At 48.9% G+C, this 23,019-nt stretch overlaps 1 protein-coding gene across 1 annotated transcript in view; it reads right to left on the reverse strand.

Moving 5' to 3' along the window:
* Window positions 1–416: 416 nt before the first annotated feature.
* The window catches only part of Unc45b (unc-45 myosin chaperone B), a 28,208-nt gene continuing 5,605 nt past the window's right edge, over window positions 417–23,019 (reverse strand). Inside the window, exons 7-20 of the mRNA XM_041664982.1 lie at window positions 22,407–22,575; window positions 18,485–18,655; window positions 16,191–16,362; window positions 13,870–14,170; window positions 13,393–13,487; window positions 13,091–13,232; window positions 12,625–12,765; window positions 11,360–11,487; window positions 10,459–10,525; window positions 8,818–8,931; window positions 8,374–8,489; window positions 7,204–7,321; window positions 4,855–5,010; window positions 417–1,885 (exon numbers count right to left, since the gene is read on the reverse strand). Coding sequence (XP_041520916.1) covers window positions 1,625–1,885; window positions 4,855–5,010; window positions 7,204–7,321; window positions 8,374–8,489; window positions 8,818–8,931; window positions 10,459–10,525; window positions 11,360–11,487; window positions 12,625–12,765; window positions 13,091–13,232; window positions 13,393–13,487; window positions 13,870–14,170; window positions 16,191–16,362; window positions 18,485–18,655; window positions 22,407–22,575 — 2,151 coding nt within the window. The 3' untranslated portion in view covers window positions 417–1,624. The remainder of the gene's footprint in view (window positions 1,886–4,854; window positions 5,011–7,203; window positions 7,322–8,373; window positions 8,490–8,817; window positions 8,932–10,458; window positions 10,526–11,359; window positions 11,488–12,624; window positions 12,766–13,090; window positions 13,233–13,392; window positions 13,488–13,869; window positions 14,171–16,190; window positions 16,363–18,484; window positions 18,656–22,406; window positions 22,576–23,019) is intronic.

The raw sequence follows: 23,019 nt of genomic DNA on the forward strand, positions 1-23,019 counted from the left end.
CCCATTTCCCTCCCCCTCCCCCGATCAAGTCCCCCTCCCTCATCTGCTTGAAGAGCAATCAGGGTTCCCTGACCTGTGGGAAGTCCAAGGACCGCCCACCTCTATCCAGGTCTAGTAAGGTGAGCATCCAAACTGCCTAGGATCCCCCTGTTGTTCCCTTGCAACACTACAACTCCCAACATCCCTCTGGACTCCAGCGTACGGCAAGCGCGGGACACATTTCCCAGAAGCCTTTGCATCCTCTGTTAAAAGCAAGGACAAGCCACAAGTTCGCCCCTTTTTATTATCCCTTCCCTTTGTCCCTTCCTTTCACTTTTCCTAGTGTGTTTTCCCCTCCCATTAAAAAGTGTACCACGTGGTACCGCCGCGTGTCTGTGTCTTTTCCCTGCGTAATCGTCTTTACCCCCATAGGACAAACAGGAATTAAGAACAACACCCCCAAAGCCAGTACGTGCAGTAGGATCAGAGTATATACGTTCTTTTTCATTTGCCCAAAGTATACTCTTGTGTGGTGAGACACATTCCTACTAACCCTACTCAGTCTGTGTCAGCTGGGTCGAGGTGAGGCTCCTCCTCACCCCCAAATTTTACATACAGGACACAGGTGTAGCAATGAACATCTACCTTTGGATACGATCGGTTCATGCATGAAGCAGGACCCAAGCTAGGTACACTAGTCATCCGTGGGGATCTACAAGGCTCCCAGTCCTTTCTCTTCTGTAATGAATCATAGCAACTATGTACAACAGAGCTGCTAGGCTCTGCTTTTTCTAGCACATGCAGAGAGCTCGTCACAAAATGAGGTCACCTCAGAGGAATGCAGAGACCAGATGTGGAACTAAGAGGAAGAAAACACACATACAGAGAGAGAGAATAAGGCTGGTAATGGCATTGAACCGCTGGGTCTAGCAACGTCAGACCTTTCCCTGCATGACAAGCACACATTCATTAATATTTATCTATGTTCTGCTCAGAGGATGTTGAGCTGATCTGTTGACAGTCATCTTATCCATCTTTCATGGAAGACTTTCCCAAACAAACCACATACCACTGTGAGCATGAACTGTTTCCAGTGAGGTTGGGTGATGTGAAGTGAGTGTGGGACTTGAACAGGATACTTGCTGCTGAGACACATGGTTTCAACGCATGGGAGAGAGGTCATAGAAATCAGCAGAGATCAGCATCCAAATTGACCAACAGCATTGATCTTTATGGCCACACACCTGTTAGTTCCTACCTTGCGACTACATAATTTCTCAAAATATATATATATAAAAAAATCCAACCTAAAAAAAAAAAATCCCAACCTACAGTCTATTATTCTGCTCTTCAGAAAAGAGACAGAGGGAATTGTCCTTCCCCTTTTCTGATCACAGACAGAAGTTATCCTAGAAATCCTGGGACCTGACAAATTTAGGGAGGCAGGAAGTAAGGCAGCCAGAGGAACACTCAGACTTTCCCAGGACCAAGGGGAAGACTGACGACTCAAGAGACAACTAAGTCTTTCTTTTGTGACAAGACTTCATTGCCACTCCTGTGATTCTTAGCTGAACTGACTTTGGGAGGGCCTAGGTCAAGGCTCCTTACAGTTCAGGACCAACCCCAGCACCCTGTGGCCCCCTCTCTATGACACCGGCTTGATGAAGCCGTAATCCATGCACTTGATGAGACATTCCCGGGCTGTCTGAACCACAGTCGCCCTCTTCTCATCCGGCTCCTGCTTTCCCACCACAGTCAGGATCTCCAGCAGCTCACTCTCCACCAGCTTCTTGGCCAGCTCAGCATCCGCTGACAACAGGTTGTAGGCAATGACCAGGCCCCGGTGCTGCACTGACAACTGGTCGTGCAGGCAAAGCCGCTGCAGGATCTCCAGCCACTGGGTTGTCTGCAGAATAAAAGGATTTAAGAAATCAGTGAGGAGGGCTGGAGAGATGGCTCAGTGGTTAAGAGCATTGCCTGCTCTTCCAAAGGTCCTGAGTTCAATTCCCAGCAACCACATGGTGGCTCACAACCATCTGTAATGAGGTCTGGTGCCCTCTTCTGGCCTGCAGGCATACACGCAGACAGAATATGTATACGTAATAAATAAATTTAAAAAAAAAAAAAGAAATCAGTGAGGAGGCAGAAAGAAGGCTTAATAACAAGAGAAACAGAAAGTATCAGTCATACACACAACTAAATAACTTGACTATGACCACATATCTGTAAATAGTAATAAACTAAAATGGGCAGGCACACACACACACACACACACACACACACACACACACATATATATATATATATATATACTGCCTGTATGTGTATGCATGTTCATAGGTACACATACAGTATGCGGGAGCATACACGTATGCTTGTGAATGTGTCTGGAGGCCTGAAATTGGTGTCAGTTGTCTTCTTCAGTCACAGTCCACTTTCTTTGTTCGTTTGTTTTGTTATTCAAGACAGAGTTTCTCTGTGTTACCACCAACTGTCCTGGAACTGGCTCTGTAGACCAGGCTGGTCTCAAACTCACAGAGATCCTCCTGCCTCTGCCTCCCAAGGACTGAGATTAAAGGTGTGCACCGCCACCACCCTGCTTGCAGCCCGCTTTTATTTGGAGAGACAGCATTCTCAACTGAACCCCTTGCTCACTGATGAGCTGTATCAACAAGCCGGTTTGTCCCTGGAGAACTGGGGTTACAGGCATCCACCATGCCTGTCTGGTTTTTACATGGTTGCTAGGGATTCTAACCCTGGTCCTCACGCTTGCACAACAAAGACTTTATCCACTGAGCTGTCTCCCCAGCTCCCGTCCATTTATTTTATTTATTTTTTTTATTTTTAAATTTATTTATTTATTAAGGATTTCTGCCTCCTCCCCGCCACCGCCTCCCATTTCCCTCCCATTCCCCCGATCAAGTCCCTCTCCCTCATCAGCTCGAAGAGCCATCAGGGTTCCCTGACCTGTGGGAAGTCCAAGGACTGCCCACCTCCATCCAGGTCTAGTAAGGTGAGCATCCAAACTGCCTAGGCTCCCCCAAAGCCAGTACGTGCAGTAGGGTTTTATTTATTTTTTTTAAAGATTTATTTATTATGTATACAACATTCTGCCTGCATGTATGCCCGCACGCCAGAAGAGGGCGCCAAATCTCATTACAGATGGTTGTGAGCCACCATATGGTTGCTGGGAATTGAACTCAGGACCTTTTTGGAAGAGCATCCAGTGCTCTTAACCGCTGAGCCATCTCTCCAGCCCCGTCCATTTATTTTTTAAACATCTTAAGAAGCAGAAGGACAGGCCTGCTGGACATCTCGGCAGAATGAAGCTACAGAAAGTCAAGGAAAGAGAGTCCTTATGAGGGGAACATGGAGAATGCTCGCTTCTATCAAGCCAGGTGCCCTTTGAGACAAGAGCTCCAGGCATGTCCTCCAGCCTTGCTTTCGACTGGAATAAGCAAAGAATCCGAGGCGCATTCTCTCATTCTTTCTCCATCCACCATGCACGATCATGAGGACAGTCAACTGCTGTGGACCAGTGTTCAGCCACTCTCATCACCCTGTGAGTCAGGAAGGAAGCTGACAGCACAGCCAGGAGCTGCTGACTCCTGGCCTTGGACGGACACAGGCGAGATAGCAGAGCAGAGCAAACATCTCTGTGAGTTTGGATTCAGAGAGAGCAGTCCTCAGGCTGCATTCAGCGCTTGCCGTCTGCATGGCCTCACCTAAGTGACAGGCCTCAAGATTCTCATCTGACTCTGCTGTGCTGCAAGTGCCATTTCTAAACCTGTTTCCCAATGGAAAATGAGGATATTAATAATCCCCTACCTGCCAAGGTGATTGGGAATATTAAATGATGTAATATGTGGGTATGTCATATACATACACATATACATATCCCCATGGGGCAGCATCCCACTTAGGAGAAATGCAGAGTCACCAAAGGGTCCTGGTTGACCACGTAACCTCTGGAGCCATTGCGTCTAGTTACTCTAGGAGAAGCAACTCTAAAGCACTGGTTTCTAGGAGTGGTACCCAGGCCAGGAGTTCTCTCCTACACCCCAATCTACCGAATCCGAATACCAAGAGGAACCATGTTCTGTCTCCATGGGTGATGCTTAGAGGCAAGATAGCTTTGAAGAGCTTGCCATAGTAAAAGAGACAAGTCCAGAGTTCACACAGGAGAGTTAGTACCCAGCAGAGACCTCTGGTAACAAGACAAAAATCACATACATGGAACTCAGAGACTACACACACTGCAAACATACACACACACTTCAATTAACCATGTAAAGGAGCCAACCTCTACCCCAGATGTGAGCAGGTTTGAACTGAGCTGACCTTTTTACTCCAATGGAGATGAATGCCCATGAGCTAGGCTCCGTGTGGGGGAGATGAAAAAAGTCTCATGCTTGAGACTAACAGTGTGATTCCCACTACAGCTGCTGAAGCGCTCATAGCCTCACCATAACAGCCGTCATCCTGTCCATGGAAGGGAACCTACAGCCGCTTTACCAAACCACCACCAGCTTCCTGCAGTGTCCCAACCCCTTCCACCCTTCTCTGAGGAACTCATGATCCCCTCAGCAGTGATGTGATTCGGGTTATTATCATTCTTCAGTAGGGGTTATGTGCACCCACAAAACCATGGCAAGAGGACTTTAGGTAATGTACCTGGGAAGTTCAAACAGTAGCAGTAGTGGTAATGACCACGAGGCACAGCCTCCCCTCTTTAGGCATTGGGAAACCAACTCCCGACTAGGAAAGTTTGCCCTGCAGCCCAGCCTCCCTAGATGAACCGGGACAGTATGGTCTGAAGGTTGGGAGATTCCATATGCCTCACCCAGCTCCCTCCTGTCCCCGGCCTGCTCTTACCACCTGCGTCATCTTGAGGCACAGCTTCTTATGTGCTGCGGTCAGCATGGCCAGAGCCCCAGCTGCCGCGTTCTGCAGTTTGTCGTCCTCCTCCCCGCACAGCAGCACCACCAGCTTCAGCCGGTCATTCCCGTCAGCCAGGAACCTCTCCTGAACCTGTTCCAGGCAGGTGTGTGATCAGTGAGAGAGGTCCCACGCCTACACCTCCCAAGGACAGGACGGAAAGAGGCAGCTAACATTCCCTGGCCCAGGCTCTCTGGTAGATTTTCTCTGAGCCTGCGTAAAGCTCTTCCACGATCTCCTGAGTGAAGGGGCTATGAATCACCACAGCCAAGTGCTAAGGAGGAAAAGGACATTTCCCACCTCCCCTAGATTGGCCCCTTCTCTTTGCATCTCTACTCTAGGAAAAGCTGCAGCTTCTCTTTGGGAAACACAGACTACCTCCCCCGCAGTCCTGGGCTGATGTGGTCCGCTGTGCAAAAAATTTGCAGTCCTGAAAGCATGGGGACTTGTTCAGGAGCAGGGGCAATCAGGGAGATTTCCTTGGTATTGGGGAGTAGTTGTCCTCTCTCCACCAGGTGAGACTGAAGCGTCCCAAACACCTGAAAGCAGAAGCAGCTGCCTGATGCCCACCCAGCCCTCTGACCTGTCACAAAGAGTTATTAAGGCTCAGGTCCATAGCATCTTCTGCCACACTTTAAACGACAGCAAAATCTAATTGGTCAAGGTTAAGGACATTTGTTTGGAGAAAATATCCAAAATATAGGTCTCTGGAAGAAGACAAATGTCACAAATACTCAGGCAAGAACCTCCTTCTGTATCTCCTGGGATCTGGAGCAGGGGCCATCAGAGGGGAGGTATGAAGGAAGAGGTCAGCATGGCCGTCTCTTGTGGGACCCAGATGGAAGTCACTGGAAGCAGCTGTCCCACCAAGGACTGCAGCTCTCCCCTCTCCTACACCTTGATGTGGCCATGGCCTAATTCTCACTGATGGAATGGAAGCAGAGTTGAGCTGCCACTGACTGGCCACCTTGGGTAAGTGGCATAGTTTTCCTTTTTTTTTTTTTTTTTTTTTTTTTTTGGTTTTTCGAGACAGGGTTTCTCTGTGGTTTTGGAGCCTGTCCTGGAACTAGCTCTTGTAGACCAGGCTGGTCTCGAACTCACAGAGATCCGCCTGCCTCTGCCTCCCGAATGCTGGGATTAAAGGCGTGCGCCACCACCGCCCGGCCATAGTTTTCCTTCTATGGTCGATCCTACTCACTACCAAATAGAGATCATCACTCCAGGGTGGCAGGAGGGAGACACTTTCTGGTGCCCCAAAAGGCTTTGATTCCCAGTCACTGTGTAGACAAGCCCCAACTCAATGACACGATAGCATGGCCAGGAATGAACTTCTGTATCTTAAGACCACTATGTAGCTGGATTCTGTTGTTGCAGCAGCAGGTGCTCCCCCAGGGAAGGTTGCCCCCTTTCACAGTGCCCTTTTTGTAGGCCACCCCATCTCTGACTCCTTGGACACACCCTTTTCCTTCCAGTTCCCTGATGAACTCAATCCTTGCTGACTTTCAAAAATTGCTTTCATAAATTGGATTTTCTTCCATGTAGTAGTCAGGATAAAAAAGATTCCATGGGCTTATATGTTTGAATACTTGGCCCCAGATGTTGGAACTGTCTTGGAAGAATTAGGAGGTGTGGCTTTGTGGAAGAGGTGTGTCACTGCGAGTAGGCTTTGAGGTTTCAGAAGATTCCTGTGATTCCCACGGCTCTCTCTTTGCATCATGGTTGTGGATCAAGATATGAGCTCCCAGTTGTTCCCTTGGTCTGCCATCCTGGACTCTAAGCCTCCAAAACTATATATCAAATCAAACATTTCCTTTTATAAGTTGCTTTGGTTCTGGTGTTTTATCACAGCAATAGAAAAATAAATAATCACTCTGGTAACAGGAGAGGGTATAAGACTTGAATTAGGTATAGAGGTGAAAAATCTCCAGCCTCACATGTCCTTGCATGCCCTGATCATAGCCTGCCTATGATACTATGACATTATTCAGGCTTAATTAACTTACAAAAATGGCACTTTCCACCTCACTAAGACCAAGACTCAGCTTCATTACACCATGAATATGTTTCCTTAGGACTCCTAAAGGGAAACAGGGCCCTAATCTAGGTGTGATCTGGGGACTCCTAGATTCTCTGATCAAAACACTGTTTTAGTACCATCTCATGGCCCCAGCCTCATCCCAAGGTCAATACTCATATCTTGTCCACCTCATCCCCTGGAGCCCCAGTCTCATCCCAAGCCTGATGCTCACACCTTGGTCACCCTGTCCCCTGGAGCCCCAGCCTTACCTCCTTGTTAATCACCATGTTACACATGCATTCGGTGGCTGCCTGCCGTAGCTGGTCATGGTTTTCAAACATGTAGTTCTCAATGTCCGGCAAGGCCTTCTCCTTGAAGATCTTCTGCCTGGAGTGAGGGGGAAGGGTGAGGGGCAGAAGGCCTTGAGTACCCCTCCCCACAACCGTGAGCGCATGAGGCTGGTTCTTCCTCCATCTTCATGGGGTCCCTCCCACATCCTCAGCCTGTACAGTGTACGGGACACTGACCCCACCTCCAGAAGACATAATGGAATAAATTAAATGACAAGATAATGTCTCCCAGTCACAGCAACTGGCTCTGGGAAGAATGTGTCACCCCACTGGAGATATTTATTATAAATAATTAGAAAAGAAAATTCTCTTCCTTTTCCTGCTGTATATGAGGTCAAGTGTCACACTTGTGACCATGAGAGAGGAGAAAAGTCCATCTGAAAGTTAAAACAACAGAGGGGAGGGGAGAGGAGGGGACTGGATGGCGAGTAACCAGACAATTTTTTTGTTTTGTTTTGTCTGTTGGGTTTTGTCGTTGTTGTTTTGAGACAGGGTTTCTTTTCTTTTTTATTTATTTATTATGTATACAATATTCTGTCTGCATGTATGCCTGAAGGCCAGAAGAGAGCACCAGACCTCATTACAGATGGTTGTAAGCCACCATGTGGTTGCTGGGAATTGAACTCAGAACCTTTGGAAGGGCAGGCAATGCTCTTAACCACTGAGCCATCTCTCCAGCCCGAGACAGGGTTTCTCTGTAGCTTTGTTGGCAACTTTTTCAGTCCCTGCACCAAACCACACCTAACTGATTTATCCCAAACTTAATTTGCATGAGTCAGTATATTTCCTTAATTCAAGAGCCACTTAAAACATAGCACAATACAGTCCACCACCCCTCTGCTTCCAAGAAGGGTTACCTATCGGGTGGACTGGTCCTTTCTACCTTAGGGGAAGCTGCCTTTGGAACCTCGGCTTCACACAGCCCCTGTGGGTTTGTTTAGGGTGCCTGCTCACAGCCCCTCCTGTCCCTGCTTCATCTCTGCCGCCATCATCCAGCAGAGGAGTCAGTACATGATAGATACAAAATTGCAACCAAATGCTCCATGGTCACCTCTGTGGACCTCTGCCCTCTCCACCTGCCCTACTTACCTAAGCTTGTCACTGCGCCCAGACAGGTTGGTGAGTCCCAGGAGAGCCTCATAGTTCTGAAGGCCATCCCTCTGTGTGTCCAGGAGACTCACAAGGGGCCTCACCACCTCATACACCTGTGGGGATGAGATAGTCCCATCTCTCAGTCTCCTGCATCTGAAGCTTTACAGTTATGAATCCCTTCCCTTCCCACACACTGTTAGATTGAATCTGCATGGGGATCCTGAGAGGCTACATTGTTCCCTTTCACTGTTCAAATGGGAAAGCGAAGTTCAGGAGGACAAACGTATTCATCAGAGGTAGAGCCAGGCCTGGGGTCCAAGGTGTCCCTGACTCATTATCCTCCCTGTGACAGCATCATGACCCTTTCTCAGCAGAGGAGGTGGCAGGGACAGGGCCCTACGAGCAATGGAGCACCCTCTCCCTCGCTTCTCAGATACCTACCCGCTCCCCAGGGAAGGCAATGTCTGGATTGGAGACAGCAGCAATCTTGGCTAGCCCGTGGGCTGCCTTCACCTTGCCAACATCTGTGCCCTCCAAAGCCAGGGGGATCAGGGCCTGCAAGGGAAAGCACAGTCACTAGCCAAGCACAGACTACCAGAAGCCTCTCTTTCCCTCCTATGGCTCTGGCTGCCCTCTGTCTGTCTCTCACAGAGATTCCCAGCCTAAGGCGCTCTAGAGCACTGTTCCTCTGTAGACAAAGTCCCCAAGGCTCATGTGTGGGAGGCTTGGTCTCCAGCTGTCAGTGTGATGGGGAAGTGACTGGACCCTGAGAGTTCTGAGCGAACCCTCAGATCAATTGGAATTGTGACTTTAAGGGTGTATCTTGTTTTTCCTCTCCCCTTTTCCTCTCTTTCCTTCCACTCTCACTCCTGACTCATAAATTGAGTAACTTTGCTTGGCTTCACACTCCACCACCATGAGGTCCTGCTTCATTTCTGACCCCCAGTGGCACCGTGGACCGGAATCTCCGAGAACATAAACGCAAAGGAATCTCTCTTCCTCATCGGTTCTCATGCCAGATGTTCGTCACAGAGACAAAAGTCTGACTAACTCAAGCGCCATATAAATCTATGAAATACCTGTCAAGGACTCACAACCCTTGGTCCCTGCCTTCATTTCTCCCTACATTTTGGAAAAAAAAAATAACCAATTGACTCTTTCCAGGTGTGGTGGCATGGGCCTAAAATCTCAGCATGCAGGAGGACGAAGCGGGAAGACTATAACAGCTTTAAATCCAACCTGGATTACATACAGGGCAAGAACTTGGCTAGTTGGGGCTACATGGTAAGATTCTGTCTCAAATCATAACAATAATAACAGCAATAATAATAAATAATAACTGGTATTTTTTTTTACATTTTGCCCAAGCTAAATCTAATCCTAATACCTGCTGTTTATTCAGCATCTATGAGCTGAATGTATCTAACCTACTTCCCATGACTCTCTGAGCAGTGAGACAGTGACGGCTCCTCCCCATTTTGCTGAGGAAGAAATTACAGCTCAGAGAGAGTAACGTGCCCAGGTTTGCACAGCTAAGAAGGAGAGCAGCTGGATGGTGGTGATACAGGGTTTTAATCCCTGCACTTGGGATGCAGAAGCAGGGAGATCTCTGTGAGTTCGAGTCCAGCCTGGCCCACAGAGCGAGTTCCAAGACAGCTAGAACTGTTACAGGAAAAATCCTGTCTTGAAAAACAAAACAAAAAAGAAGAACAAAGCTCCACTGCAAGGCTTCTGTGGGAAGCCCACGATCTGCTTCACAGCAGCCAGAGTAGCAGGGAGAGGGCATAGGATTCCAAAGCAGATCCCACGGCATCATCAAATTAAGAAGGAACTAGCTTGGGCCCGTGAATTACACGGTGTAGATAACTGAGTGAGGGTATTTCAGGAAGGTAGGGGGCGTTAAAGTACATGACTTTGGAGTGAGACGGGGGGGTGGGGGGGTTCCACATATATGAATGTGTATGTAGGATACGCAGGCAGGCACACGTTGTGTGTGTGTGTGTCTGTGTGTGTCTGTGTGTCTGTGTGTGTGTGTGTGCTCCTCCCCAGTAGATCACCTTCTACCTAGAACAGCCTAATTACCTTGCCACCACCTTGAGCTACAATGGTGCCCCGATCCTTCGGGTTGTCACAGAGTGCCAGGAACACCCTGCAGAAGCAATGATAAGGGAGAATGAATATTCACTGTTCCTGTAGAGCGTTCCCAGGAATCACGCACAGCCAGTCAGAGCCAGGAACCCTCAGCGCAACAGTGGAAGCCTGGAAAGGCAGACCGTGTGCCCTTGACTGGAAAGAGCCCCCTTTAAGGACACTGCCATGCACTTAAGTGGTGGGGGAGGCAATAAATCTAAGCAAGGCTTCCGAGAGCCGTCCCACTCCTATTTCTGGAGACAGCTCCAGCCAACAGCTCCCTGCTACCCCAATCCAGGAGAAACTCTCCTGTTTACCGGCATCATTTGGTCCTGGTCCTGTGTAATGCCACCACCACTCATAACATACCACAGACATACCACAGGAGAAACCAAACTCTATTCTTTACCCCTCCATCCTCACTGCCTTTGTACATGCTGTTTGCTCTTTCCTGAAGCCCTGTCCTTCCCTGCAGTTGGCTGGCTGCTTTCCTCCTTCAGGACTCTGTTGATATCACCTCTATCAGGAGGCCTTCCTGGATGTCCACCCACCAACCTTCTAGCTGGGTGGCTGGGACCTACTGTCTGGACTCTAGCCAGACCTCCGTGCTTCCTTGTCATGGCATTTACCCATTGCGCTGTAACTGAGACCTGCCTGCTTCCTCTCTAGTCTACCCTTCATCTCTGAGGAAAAGGTAAGCAAAAGGAACAGGGGTCACCTCCTGATGCAGCTGCAGTGGCCTGCCTTGTCAGGACTCTTCCCCATGTTCTCCAAGCCCTCGCTTAGTCTCCGCTATTCTAATCTTCCATCCTGCCTCCCGCCTCCCAGTGTCCCCAGCCCACCCCGGTTGTACCTGGCCAGCAGCTCCTTGGTCTGATCTGTGAGGATAGCACTGTCCGCCTTCACCATGCAGGCCAGCGCAGATATGACACCTGCCTTCAGGAGCCGTTTCACCCGCATGTCTACGAAGTCCTTCTTATCCTGGAGGGGACACAAGGGTGGGTGTGGGGAAGGGACCACTTGTTAGTCAGCCCCAGGTTGAGTCATTATGACAGATCATCATCAAGGTGAGGAGTAGACAGGAGGGGGACATGGTATATAATCTCTGGAAATGTGCTTAAACCTCACACACACACGCAGGGCATGTATTGTGCTATATCCCTGAAACAGAACCCAGTGATAAGAGCGGAGGGGGGGAGGACTGGGATGCAGCTGTGGAGCACCTGCCTAGGTGGAGGACTGGGATGCAGCTCAGTGATAGAGCACCTGCCTAGGTGGAGGTCTGGGGATGCAGCTCAGCCATGGAGCACCTGCCTAGGTGGAGGACTGGGATGCAGCTCAGCTGTGGAGCACCTGCCTAGGTGGAGGACTAGGATGCAGCTCAGTCATAGGACACCTGCCTAGCACATAAGAGGCACTGAATCCAAACCCTTGCATCACAAAGAAATGAAGTAGTTGGAAGAATGAGACAGCAACGTGAGTATATTCCCAAAGGCAACACTCATATTCTGATTGCAACTATACAGGGGAGAAAGAAAGAAAACCTTCCTGTGAGTAACACAAGAAACTGCCAGCAGTGGTCCTGTGGAAATGATGGCACTTTACGGCCAAGTTCTCTACTGCACACCATTCCATTTTGTAACACAGACGTGACTTCTAAAATCCAAATGATCTCACTAGCTGGTAGCATTTTTTCACATAAATTCATATGCAAATGGTATACAAACATATCCTTGTGTAGAGGCAATCACCATACAATCTTTTGTGGTAGGGGTGCTGACATTTGCACTTTTAGAAACCTGAGTTCGTACTCAGCACTCATCCCTAAGTTCGGATATCCCAGAAAAATCATATTTTTATGACTTGGAAGCATGAAACAAAACACAAGTATTCATGAAGTCATCAGCAAATATTGCAAAATATTCATCTGTTTCTATTTAATCAAATTACAAAATAGTTAGCCATCCCCCAGTCAGAAAATTAAGACAGGAATCATAAGTGCCACCTAGTGGGGGAAAGCTGCTATTGTCGTTGTCTAAGGGCACAAAGCATTCCCCAGGTCTCCTCAGCACAGTTCCCCCACCACCACCACCCACCCCCCAGCTGCCCTGGACCCACCTTGGGGTGCTCCTCCGGCACATGTTGCTTGGAGAACTTGGCAAGCTGCACCAGCTCAGGGACGACCTCCTTGACATCGTAGCTGTTGGTGCAGTTTACCAGGGTGTTGGCCACTGAGTACAGGATGGTCTTGTCGCTGGTCTGGAGGCCCCCAGGACAGGAAGAAATGCAAAGGAGCCGCTTTAGTTGTAGATGAGTGGAAACCTCTGGGCTGTTCCTAGTGGACTCCCTCCCACACTTCCAGAAGAGCCCAGGCACTGCCTGGGTTCCCTCATGATCTCATTGCCAGAGGGTCACAGGCTGACATGAGTCCACCCACAACCAGGCAAGATGAGGGCCATCCGATGAAAGAGCCAATCCAGCTTCACCGGGGAGGGTGGAGCCAGGATGAGCCCACAGCCAGCTGAGCCCCGAGGGCCAGGGCCGGACACCCTTTCCTGAGGTCAGAGATCAGGACTACTCTTGCCTTGGCCAACTCGAACATGGCCTGTAGAGCAGGGATGTCCTGGACAAAGTCGTCCTTCACATCAGCATCCAGCGTGAGGTAGGCCAGGCCCTCCACTGCCCAGCGTCGCGTCCGGGTGTCTATGGCAGTGTTGCATAGCCACCTAGAAGTGGAGGAGAGGAGAAACCGCTGCAGAAAGAGCCAGGGATCTGTCTGGCCAAGAGTGACCCAGTGAGGGGGGTCTTTTCTCACCCAAAGTCACTGAAACACATCCAGAACACCCCCCAGAGGCCCATGAGGAAGCAGAGAGTCCAGTCTCTTACTTTCGACACTGCTTAGCCAGCTTCTCCGTTGACCCTTCAGCAAACTGTCTGAGCCCATAATCTGAGCCCCCAGCTGAGCCAAGTTTACAGAGGCCCTGCGGAGAGGGACATGGAAGGGTTAGCAACACTGAAGGCTAAGTCGGGTCCTGTAGCCCTGCAGTCAACATTGCCCCTGGGGTTAAGAAAGCAGACTGAGCAAGCCAGGGGAAGCAAGCCAATAAGCAGCATTCCTCCATGACCTTTGCTCATCTCCTGCCTGCTGGCTCCTGTCCTGTTTGAGCTCCTATCCTGACTTCCTTCAATGATGAGTCGTAACATGGAAGTGTAAGCTGAATAAACCCTTTCCTCCCCAGCTTGCTTTTCGGCCACAGTGTTTCATCACAGCAGTAGTAACCCTAACCAAGGCACCCCCTCAAGGCTGGGGGCCATGTCTCCTCCATCCTGGTGTCCCTGGCACTCAGCACCCAGGCCACTCACCACTAGCGTGCGGATCTTGATCTTCTCATTCTTGGTGGTCTTGTAGATCTGCTTGAGAAGCGACACGCCATTGGTGATGATGAAGGTGGCCCTGCTGAGTTTAGTGGAGGCGTGGATGAGCGCCTCCACAGCCACCAGCTGGTCTGCCTCGCGCTCCGAGCCACACAGGGCCACCATCATCTCCATCACACCTTTCATGCCCAGCAGCTGATTGCCCAGGTCAAAGGGCCCCTGCAAGATCCCCGACACTGTCTGGATGGCATTCACATTCTTGTCCATGTCCTGAGGATCAAACTTGCCCCTAAGACAGAGGACAAGGGTGGTCAAGAGAATCAGCCCAAAGGGGCGGAAAGAGTACAACACGTGAGGGAAGATTTGAATTCGCTCTACACTTGAGCTGTGTGACACTGGGTGATTCACAGAACCTTTCTGAATCTCAGCTTTTTGGTCTATAGATAAAGAGTATAGTACTGTTATTTCTTAAGGACAAATGACATCATGGCTGGTCACAGGGTATGTCCCTGGGGCGGCACACTCTGACCTTGAAGATTGACCTGCAAGAAGTTGAATTATTGGTCAGAGGAGGAAGCAGCACTGAGGGAGGCACTGGCCTGCAGTGCAGTCACCCTAAAATCTCTTCCTTGAAGAGTTTTGAGCTGGGGCACCCTAAAAAGTTTCATTTCAAATTGAGATGATTGACAAGTCATTAGTTGCTGGTTACACAGAGAAAGGTGAGAAGCCTCCAGCTGAGGCAAGGACCAACGAGAGACTCCAACAGCTCCAGTCTTCTCAACCTGGAACAACAGTCCATAGGCACAGCCACAGAGATGCAGTCTGCAGACACAGGTGTGAGCAGAGTGGCCTCCTGACACAGGCCTCATTCCAGTAGCCCCAGCCTATAAACAAGCTGGCTTCTGCTGAGCTCAGGGGCATGGACCAATCAGGACTGAACGCTCTACCAGGGTGAATTCCTCTTGTGCATGCAAGACCATGACTCGGTTAGAGCTTCATCTCCCATTTAGCTGGACCTTGCATCTCAATAAAAAAGTTTTGCCTGCAGCCTGCTAGGACCAGACTTCTTTGTAAGGAACCAAGACTCAAGCTCCAAGGACAGGAGGACTCATAGGATGAGAAAGACAGACTGAAACTCAGGCAGACAAGTACCACAGGCACTTTAAGAGCCAAGGTTAGTGGGGGTACAGGACTGGGAGGGAGTTGGCATGCCTGGGAGCTCAGGATAGCTCTTCATTTGGCATTTTTTTTTCTTTTTTTCTTTTTTTTGGGGGGGGGGTGGTCAAGACAGGGTTTCTCTGTGGTTTTGGAGCCTGTCCTGGATCTAGCTCTTGTAGACCAGGCTGGTCTCAAACTCACAGAGATCCGCCTGCCTCTGCCTCCCAAGTGCTGGGATTAAAGGCGTGTGCCACCACCGCCCGGCAAACTTTCTTTTCTTTTTTTTCTTTTTTTTTTTTGGTTTTTCGAGACAGGATTTCTCTTTAGCTTTGGTGCCTTTCCTGGAACTAGCTCTTGTAGACCAGGCGGGCCTCGAACTCCCAGAGATCCGCCTGCCTCTGCCTCCTGAGTGCTGGGATTAAAGGTGTGTGCCACCACTGCCTGGCTGCCTGGCTTCATTTATATTTTTTTCAAAAATAAATAAATAAATAAATACATAGGTGAGAACAATGTATGAATTTGTCAGGCATGGTGGCTCATGCCTTTCATCCCTGCACTCAGGAGACAGAGGCACTGAGCTCTGTGAGTTTGAGGCCAACCTGATGTACACAGAGAGTTCTAAACCAGTAGGAGCTACCTAGTAAGACCTTTTCAAAAAAAAAAAACAACAGATGTATGCGTTTGTCTTACAAGATCTAAACTCTCTCTTCCCTGGCCCCTTAAAAAAAAAAAAAGTATGCCATCCTAGGAAGAGAGAGAAGAAACCCAGAGTGAAGGTAATGTCTTTGCCCACCTAGGGCCCCTCTGGGGGAAGTTTCCTAAGCCACACCCCAGGTTTTGAGATATGGGTAGTGTCCCAGAAATCTGGATCATGTCCAGATTTGAGAATCGCTGGAATTAACTGTAAACCACAGCATCAAATCCATGGTGGGGGACAGGTAAGGAGAGAGACTCCTCAACCCCAGTCAAGCCATCAAGCCATCAGAGGACTGCGGTCCCGGCCAACGTAGCTATGTCTCAAGCTAGCTACACAGGTCCCAAATACCCATCCCACTGAGGGGTAATAAATTACTTTTATTTCTGTAAGTTACTGAAGGTGGAGAGCAACTGGCCACACAGCCAGAAGTGGCTAATGCCACCGGGGAACTCACGTGATGTACTCCTCGCAGATCTTGCGGAAGTGGTCACGCTCGGGGTCACAGCGCAGGTCATCGTAGAGTTTGTTGATGAGGATGGAGGCCAGCATGCGGGTGTTGTCCGTCAGAGGCAGGCAGGAGGGCAGATCTGGAACCTGCCCCACCACCTTCAGGATCTTCCTCAGACCTAAGGGGTAACAGCAAGGAGACTGAGACTCCTGAGGGGTTCTGTCCCCTTCAAAAACATCTCATCGCTGGCTCCCCACCAGCTATGGCTTCAGACAGTACACGGCCTCTCCAGAGTTTAGGGCGCTGGAGAGTGGACAAGGAAGCCCTGACCTTTCTCCTGACTCTGCCTCTGTGGTGCCATCCCCCTGTTGCAAAGCCATTATCGCCACCATACTAAACTCAACACTAGTCGATCTCAGGGGTCTAGACCAGCGCTGCCGTTTCTGGACTGTGTATGAGCTTCCTTATATACGAGTTCATAGTATCTTTCCCCCAGGCCTCAGTTTCTTCATTTACAAAGGTTAAAAAGCACAACCTATTTTATAGACTTGAATACTCAGTCAGATAATGTACAGAAATGGCCTCCCACCCATCCGGAGACAGAACCCACTCCTCAAAGGTCTGCTGTTACTTTGGTAATTATTACCATTATCTCTTCTCACATCCTTATGGAAGAACCTTTGACGGCTTCCTCCACCAGACTAAATTCAAGATCACATGTTTAATAAGTAGATTAATAACCGAGCCCCTTGCCCGCCCTACCTTCAACACAGTGTGGGAACTGGGCGTGTAAACCTATGGGTACTGAAAGCTAACGATGCAGACGAGGCAGCTGGCTTCAGCAGAACTACAGACGGAGAGGACAGACCTCGGTGACAGAGGGTGCTTCCCTAGCCTATGAAAGGCCCCGATTTGACTCCCGTGTCCCCAAAAGATGAGTGGTGGGCTGTTCCGAGCATTTCTTTAGTGCCAAGGGGCTTATACGTGCTCCCTGAGCTGAGCCTAGCAATCGCCCTTCTTCTTAGCAATCAGTTCCATCGTTCAGACGAGATCACAAGTGACACACACAGAGGACACCTCATGCCTGGTGTCGAGCCCACTGTAGGAACTGTCACGCCATGAAGCCTCTGGAACATCTAATGTCAGAGCTAGCTTGGAGGTGGAGAGATATCAGTGACCCCGGTCAGAGGAAGGAAGTGTTGAGGCAAACACGGGAGCCTGGGGTTCTGGGGGCTGGCAGGGAACCGAAAGTGATTGGCAGCAATGTTATACTGTGTATATTTTACAACTTTAAGGAAAACCTCCACCATCTACACCTCGGCTCTGACTCTCCTAGGGTGGGCAGTCCCATGAGAAGGCCTCCACTGCAGGCCCACGGGTTGGATCCCAGCATTCCAATCAAAGAAGAGAATAAAAAAAATGTTTTTCCCCCACCTATTTAATCCCACAAGCCACATACTTGATCCTAGTGCAGAGAAGGGGGTCACCGTTGCTGGCCGGCTTTCAGAATATATGCAGAGGCCAGCTCAGGTAGGGGAGCATGACAACGGTCCTTGGATACTAGGGTCAAGTGTTAAAATCTAAGTGCTTGCACTGTGTTGGGTGGGTGAATGGGGAGCACAGCACTGTGTTGGGTGGGTGAATGGGGAGCACAGCACTGTGTTGGGTGGGTGAATGGGGAGCACAGCACTGTGTTGGGTGGGTGCTTGGGGAGCACAACACTGTGTTGGCTGGCTGCTTGGGGAGCACAGTGCCTAATGGAAGCTGACTTAAGCCTTGTAGAACAAGTCTTAGCTATATGTCACAAAAGCTGCAGGAGAATTAACCACAGCAGACTCTAAAGCCACGGGTGTGACTCCTGCACAGATGCAGTGGATTCGCGAGACAACTCACACTTAGGTTTAGTGACTAACTGCTAGAGCGGTTTCACTTTGCTTGCTATAAAATACATGTGACATCATCTTCTCCCCCTTTGGAAGGCCTGTTAAGTGTTTTACCAGCCATGAGACTTCAGGCATGTTACCCCAATGGTTGGTAAAGTCCTGTTTGTAAACAAACACTTAACCCAATGTTGTGGGGTGCTGACTACTTTCTGAATATGTTCTTGCCCTTAATTCAGAGCCTTGACCTACCTGCGTCAACAGCCCCTAGGGGATACACTAATGCCTGCCACTCACCTCAGTGGGGACTGAAGACACTCTGCAGACAACATCTCCTATCTCCTCTCTCTACACAGGGACAAGTATCCTGAGCCTGCCCTTAACAGTATGACTGAATCTCAAGCCTATCCCCCATCTCACCGTTATCTACGACATAGATAGTGCGTGAGTTGTCATGAATGGCCAAGTCCTTCCTGGGGACATTCTTGTTGAGCAGGTTCAGTGCCTGGTCTCTGCCCTGCCCGGAGACCTTCTTACTGACCAGCATGTCCAGCAGGTGGCTGGTGATCTGCTTCAGGTCTTTCTTGGTGTCTGAAGAGCAGAGGAAAAGAGCAAGTAGAGACAATAGAAAATTTCACATAGAGAGGATCAAGGAGGGCAGAAACTTCTAGAAGGATTCTGGAAGGCCTGAACCCACTATTTTTCTGATTGTTACCCCTTGAATTTGAAGCATCCTCCTGACAGGCTCCTGTGTGGAATGCCTGTCCGTTGATGATGCTGTTTGAAAGGGTTCTGGAAATGGGAGGAGGCAGAGTATGGTTGAAGATGGGGCAGATCCTGGACAGCTGTTTCTTGACCCAGAAGGTGCCTCCCATCTCTCTCCTCCCTTCCTTCCTTCCTTCTTTCTCTTCCTCCTCCTCCCCCTTCTTCTTCCTCTTCCCTCCCCCCCCTTTCCATCCCTCTCGCCCCTCTTCCCGTCCACCATGAGGAGGCTTCCTCCTCCACCTGCTATCACAGCATGATGCCTGGTGCTCTGCCAAGTGCATGGCGCACCAAGCCAACACCCCATAAACCATCTGAGAGTGTGAGCAAAATAAATCTCTCCTCAGACTGTTTTCCGGTACAGTAAGCATGTGAATTTCCCAAGACAGTGTGGCTCATCTCACAATCCTGCCCACAAAAGCAAAAAAATCCTCAAGCAACACCCCCAAGGGCATTCTGGCCACAGACCACTGTCTCTTCCCACATTCCCTTTGTCTTCAAAGAGTTCCTGTTCCTGGAAACCCCTTACTTCCAGGCAATGACTGGCAGAGATCCAAGGATACTCCGTGTGGTTTTAATTAACTTTTTTTCCCCTTGATATTTCAAGACAGGGTTTCTGTGTAGACCAGGCTGACCTCGAACTCACAGAGATCCCCCTGTCTCTGCCTCCCGAGTGCTGGGATTAAAGGTGTGCACCACCACTGCACAGCTGCACTAGCTGCTCTTAAAGAGGAACCCAGGGTTTGATTTCCTAGCACCCACATGGTGGCTCACAACCATTTGTAACGCTAGTTCCAGAGGATCCAATGCCCTTTTCCGTCTTCCACGGGCATCAGGCACACTAATGGTGCACATACATATATATAGTCAAAGCATTCATACACAAGGAATAAAACAAGTCTAAAAAATGTCTTATAGGAAGGACATGTATACTCCCTTCAGACACTTCTTCACCCAGATTCAGACATGTTGGGAAGGGAGTCTGGGACTTGGACTGGGGCTTCTGTCTATGATGCCAGGACTAACCCTGTCCGGGGTGGACGGTAAAGAGCAAGAGCCTTTCCCCAGCTCTGCTCTGACAATCTTCTGAAACTTAGAGAGATGTTAGAGGTTCTAGAATGGAGTATGAAGACAGATAAGAAGTAAGGGCTCGGGCTGGAGAGATGGCTCAGTGGTTAAGAGCATTGCCTGCTCTTCCAAAGGTCCTGAGTTCAATTCCCAGCAACCACATGGTGGCTCACAACCATCTGTAAAGAGGTCTGGCGCCCTTCTCTGGCCTTCAGGCATACAGACAGAATATTGTATACATAATAAAATAAATAAATATTAAAAAAAATTTTAAAAAAAAAGAAAAAAAAAGAAGAAGTAAGGGCTCTACAATATGTCAGATCAGCAACAGAGGGAGGAGAGGATGTGCCACATAGGGAAGGAGAGGCAACGTTGACACTGTAGTTTGCAGATAGAGAGGTCTTGTAATAGCAGGCTTATTCTCGTCTTAAGTGGTCCCTTTGCCCCACTAGCTCTGAGTTGGCCATGTGACTTGAGGGTATAACCAGGTTTGCAAAGCACTTACTCCCTGAGCTGGCCCATTTGTAATCCAGATATCATATCATATAGAAATCCAAGATAGCCATGAGAGAGGCCACAGGGGTGGGGAACAGTGGAGGAGAAATATCAAGGCTTCTGAGCAACCTTTCCAGCTAACCAGCAACTATCCAAGCGAAGCCAGCTTGGACCTTCTAAAAAGTCTGACCCAGAAAAAACAAGCAACTCCTTGGCCATTACTGTAGTTAAGTTAGGGCCAATCAAGAACCCAGGCCTGGAGAGACGGCTCAGAGGTTAAGAGCACTGGCTGCTCTTCCAGAGGTCCTGAGTTTAATTTCCAGCATCCATATATATGGTAGCTCACAACCATCTGAAATGAGATCAGGCGCCCTCTTCTGGCCTGCAGGCATACATGCAGGCAGAACACTATACATAATAAATAAATAAATCTTTAAAAAGATAATAATAATAACAATACAGGCCTAGGGCTGTTGAGATAGCTCTGTGGTTAAAAGCACTAGCTGCTCTTCCAGAGGACCTGGGTCTAGTTCCCAGCACCCACATGGCAGGTTAACTGTCTGCTGTAACTTCTGTTCTAGGGGATCCAATATCCTCACACAGACATACATGTAGGCAAAATATCAATGCACATAAGATAAAAATAAATAATTTTTTTAAAAAAAGAAGCCATGCCTCTAAAAAGTGAGTATTAATAACACACAGGGACGCTGGTGCACTCCTGTAGTCCCAGCACTCAGGAAGCAGAAGCAGGCAAATCTCTGAGTTCAAGATCAGCCTATTCTACCTAGTGAATTCCAGGATACCCAGGGCTACATAGAGGAACACTGTCTTAAAAAACAAAAAAAATATTTTTTTAAATATTTATTTATTTATTTATTGTATACAATATTCTGTCTGTGTGTATGTCTGCAGGCCAGAAGAGGGCACCAGACCTCATTCCAGATGGTTGTGAGCCACCATGTGGTTGCCAGGAATTGAACTCAGGACCTTGGGAAGAGCAGCCAGTGCTCTTAACCACTGAGCCATCTCTCCGGGCTGGGCTTGGTGGTACACACCTACAATGCCACTTGGGAGGCTGAGGTTAGAGGATAGAGAACTCAAGGCAGTATGGACTACATAGAGAGACCCTATCTGAAAAGAAAGAAAGAATACTATTAAATTATGTGCATATCAATTACTTTTCTCATAACTGGGTCACAACACCTGGCAAAGAAAGTCAGGGAAGAAGGGTTCTATTTTGGTTAATGGTTTGAGGTGGCTTTTGGTGGAAAGGGCATTGATAAAGTGGCTCACAGCTACGGCAGTGGAAACATGGGGCTCCACTGTGTGGATTGGGGCACACAGATGAGAAAGACAGAGAAACAGCCAGGAAACCTCAAGACCTCCCTGACTCACTTCCTTTACTGAGACCCCCATCTCCTAAAAGTTCCCTAACTGCCCAAAACAGCTCCTAACACCCAGAAACGTTCCCGGGGGGTTCATTTCACATTCCAACCACAACGCATGTAGCATTGGCCTTGCTCGGTAAGACAATTTAAAAAGACCTAGAGCAGAATTCCAATTTTTAATTGATACTTATGTAAATATTTTGACATGGATAAGAAGAGGGTACCCAGTGAGTTATCTGAGTGAGTAGGGTTTTGTTTAGGAGAGTATTTTTTCTTCTTATAGATTTCTGTATCTTTCCAAGTCTCCCAGTGAGCTTCTGTTAGACTATGATGAAATATACATAGCTTAAAATTTACCATTTTTACTATTTGTAAGTATAAAATTGAGTGGCATTGAACACAGCCACATTAACATGAGCCGTAGGCACCACCCACCCACAGCACCTTCCAGACGGACACGCTGACAGTTCTACACTCAGTATTATGTGCCACTTTCACCATTATAACCCCAACACACACACTAAAATCAAACCAGTCCACCTCTGCAGGAGATGCCAACTCCTGCAGTGCGGTAGGGACTGGCTCTGCCTTGGAGTCCACATGAACCAGAACAGAATATCTCCTACCTAGAACCAAGGCCTCCTCTCTCCCTCGATGTTCTCTCTTGTCCTCCCCAGACAGGGAGTCGATGATGGCCTGGAGCAGGTTGCAGACAGCCAGGGACATCTCCTCATTCTCCACGGCCATGAGGCTGCAGATTCTGTCTATGCGGACTGTGTGCAGGATCGCTGTAGCCTAGACCCCAGCAGGAACAGAGTCAGCAGCCTTGCTCCTCCCTCCTGCTTGGCACCTGGGTTAGGAGGTGCGTGGTGACTGTCCTATCCACTTCATGCTTTAGGGAAGTGGGGCTCACAGGCTGGGAAAGGTACTTCAGGGGACTCCGAGCTATGTCATCCCATAATAGAGTCCTGGAGGCCATGAGTCTGTGAACACAGTGAAATCTCACCAAGATAGAAGTGTAGAAGATACACTGAACTCAAAGGCTGAATATGAAGAAACGTACATTACAGTGTCTTTGAATTCAGCTCTTCCTGTAATCCACTTCCAACAATGCCTTTGCTCAGCCAAGCCCGCTTCCAGCTTGCAGGGAAAGAGCCCAGAGCACTCTTGCGCCATGCTTCATATGACCCAGGCTGGAAAGCAGGAGACCCTTGGGGCTCGATCACAGCCCTGACTGTG

This window comes from Microtus oregoni, unplaced genomic scaffold, assembly GCF_018167655.1.
Source record: "Microtus oregoni isolate MIOR12 unplaced genomic scaffold, Mior012 000015F_ref0000493, whole genome shotgun sequence".
Taxonomy (NCBI): Eukaryota; Metazoa; Chordata; class Mammalia; order Rodentia; family Cricetidae; genus Microtus; species Microtus oregoni.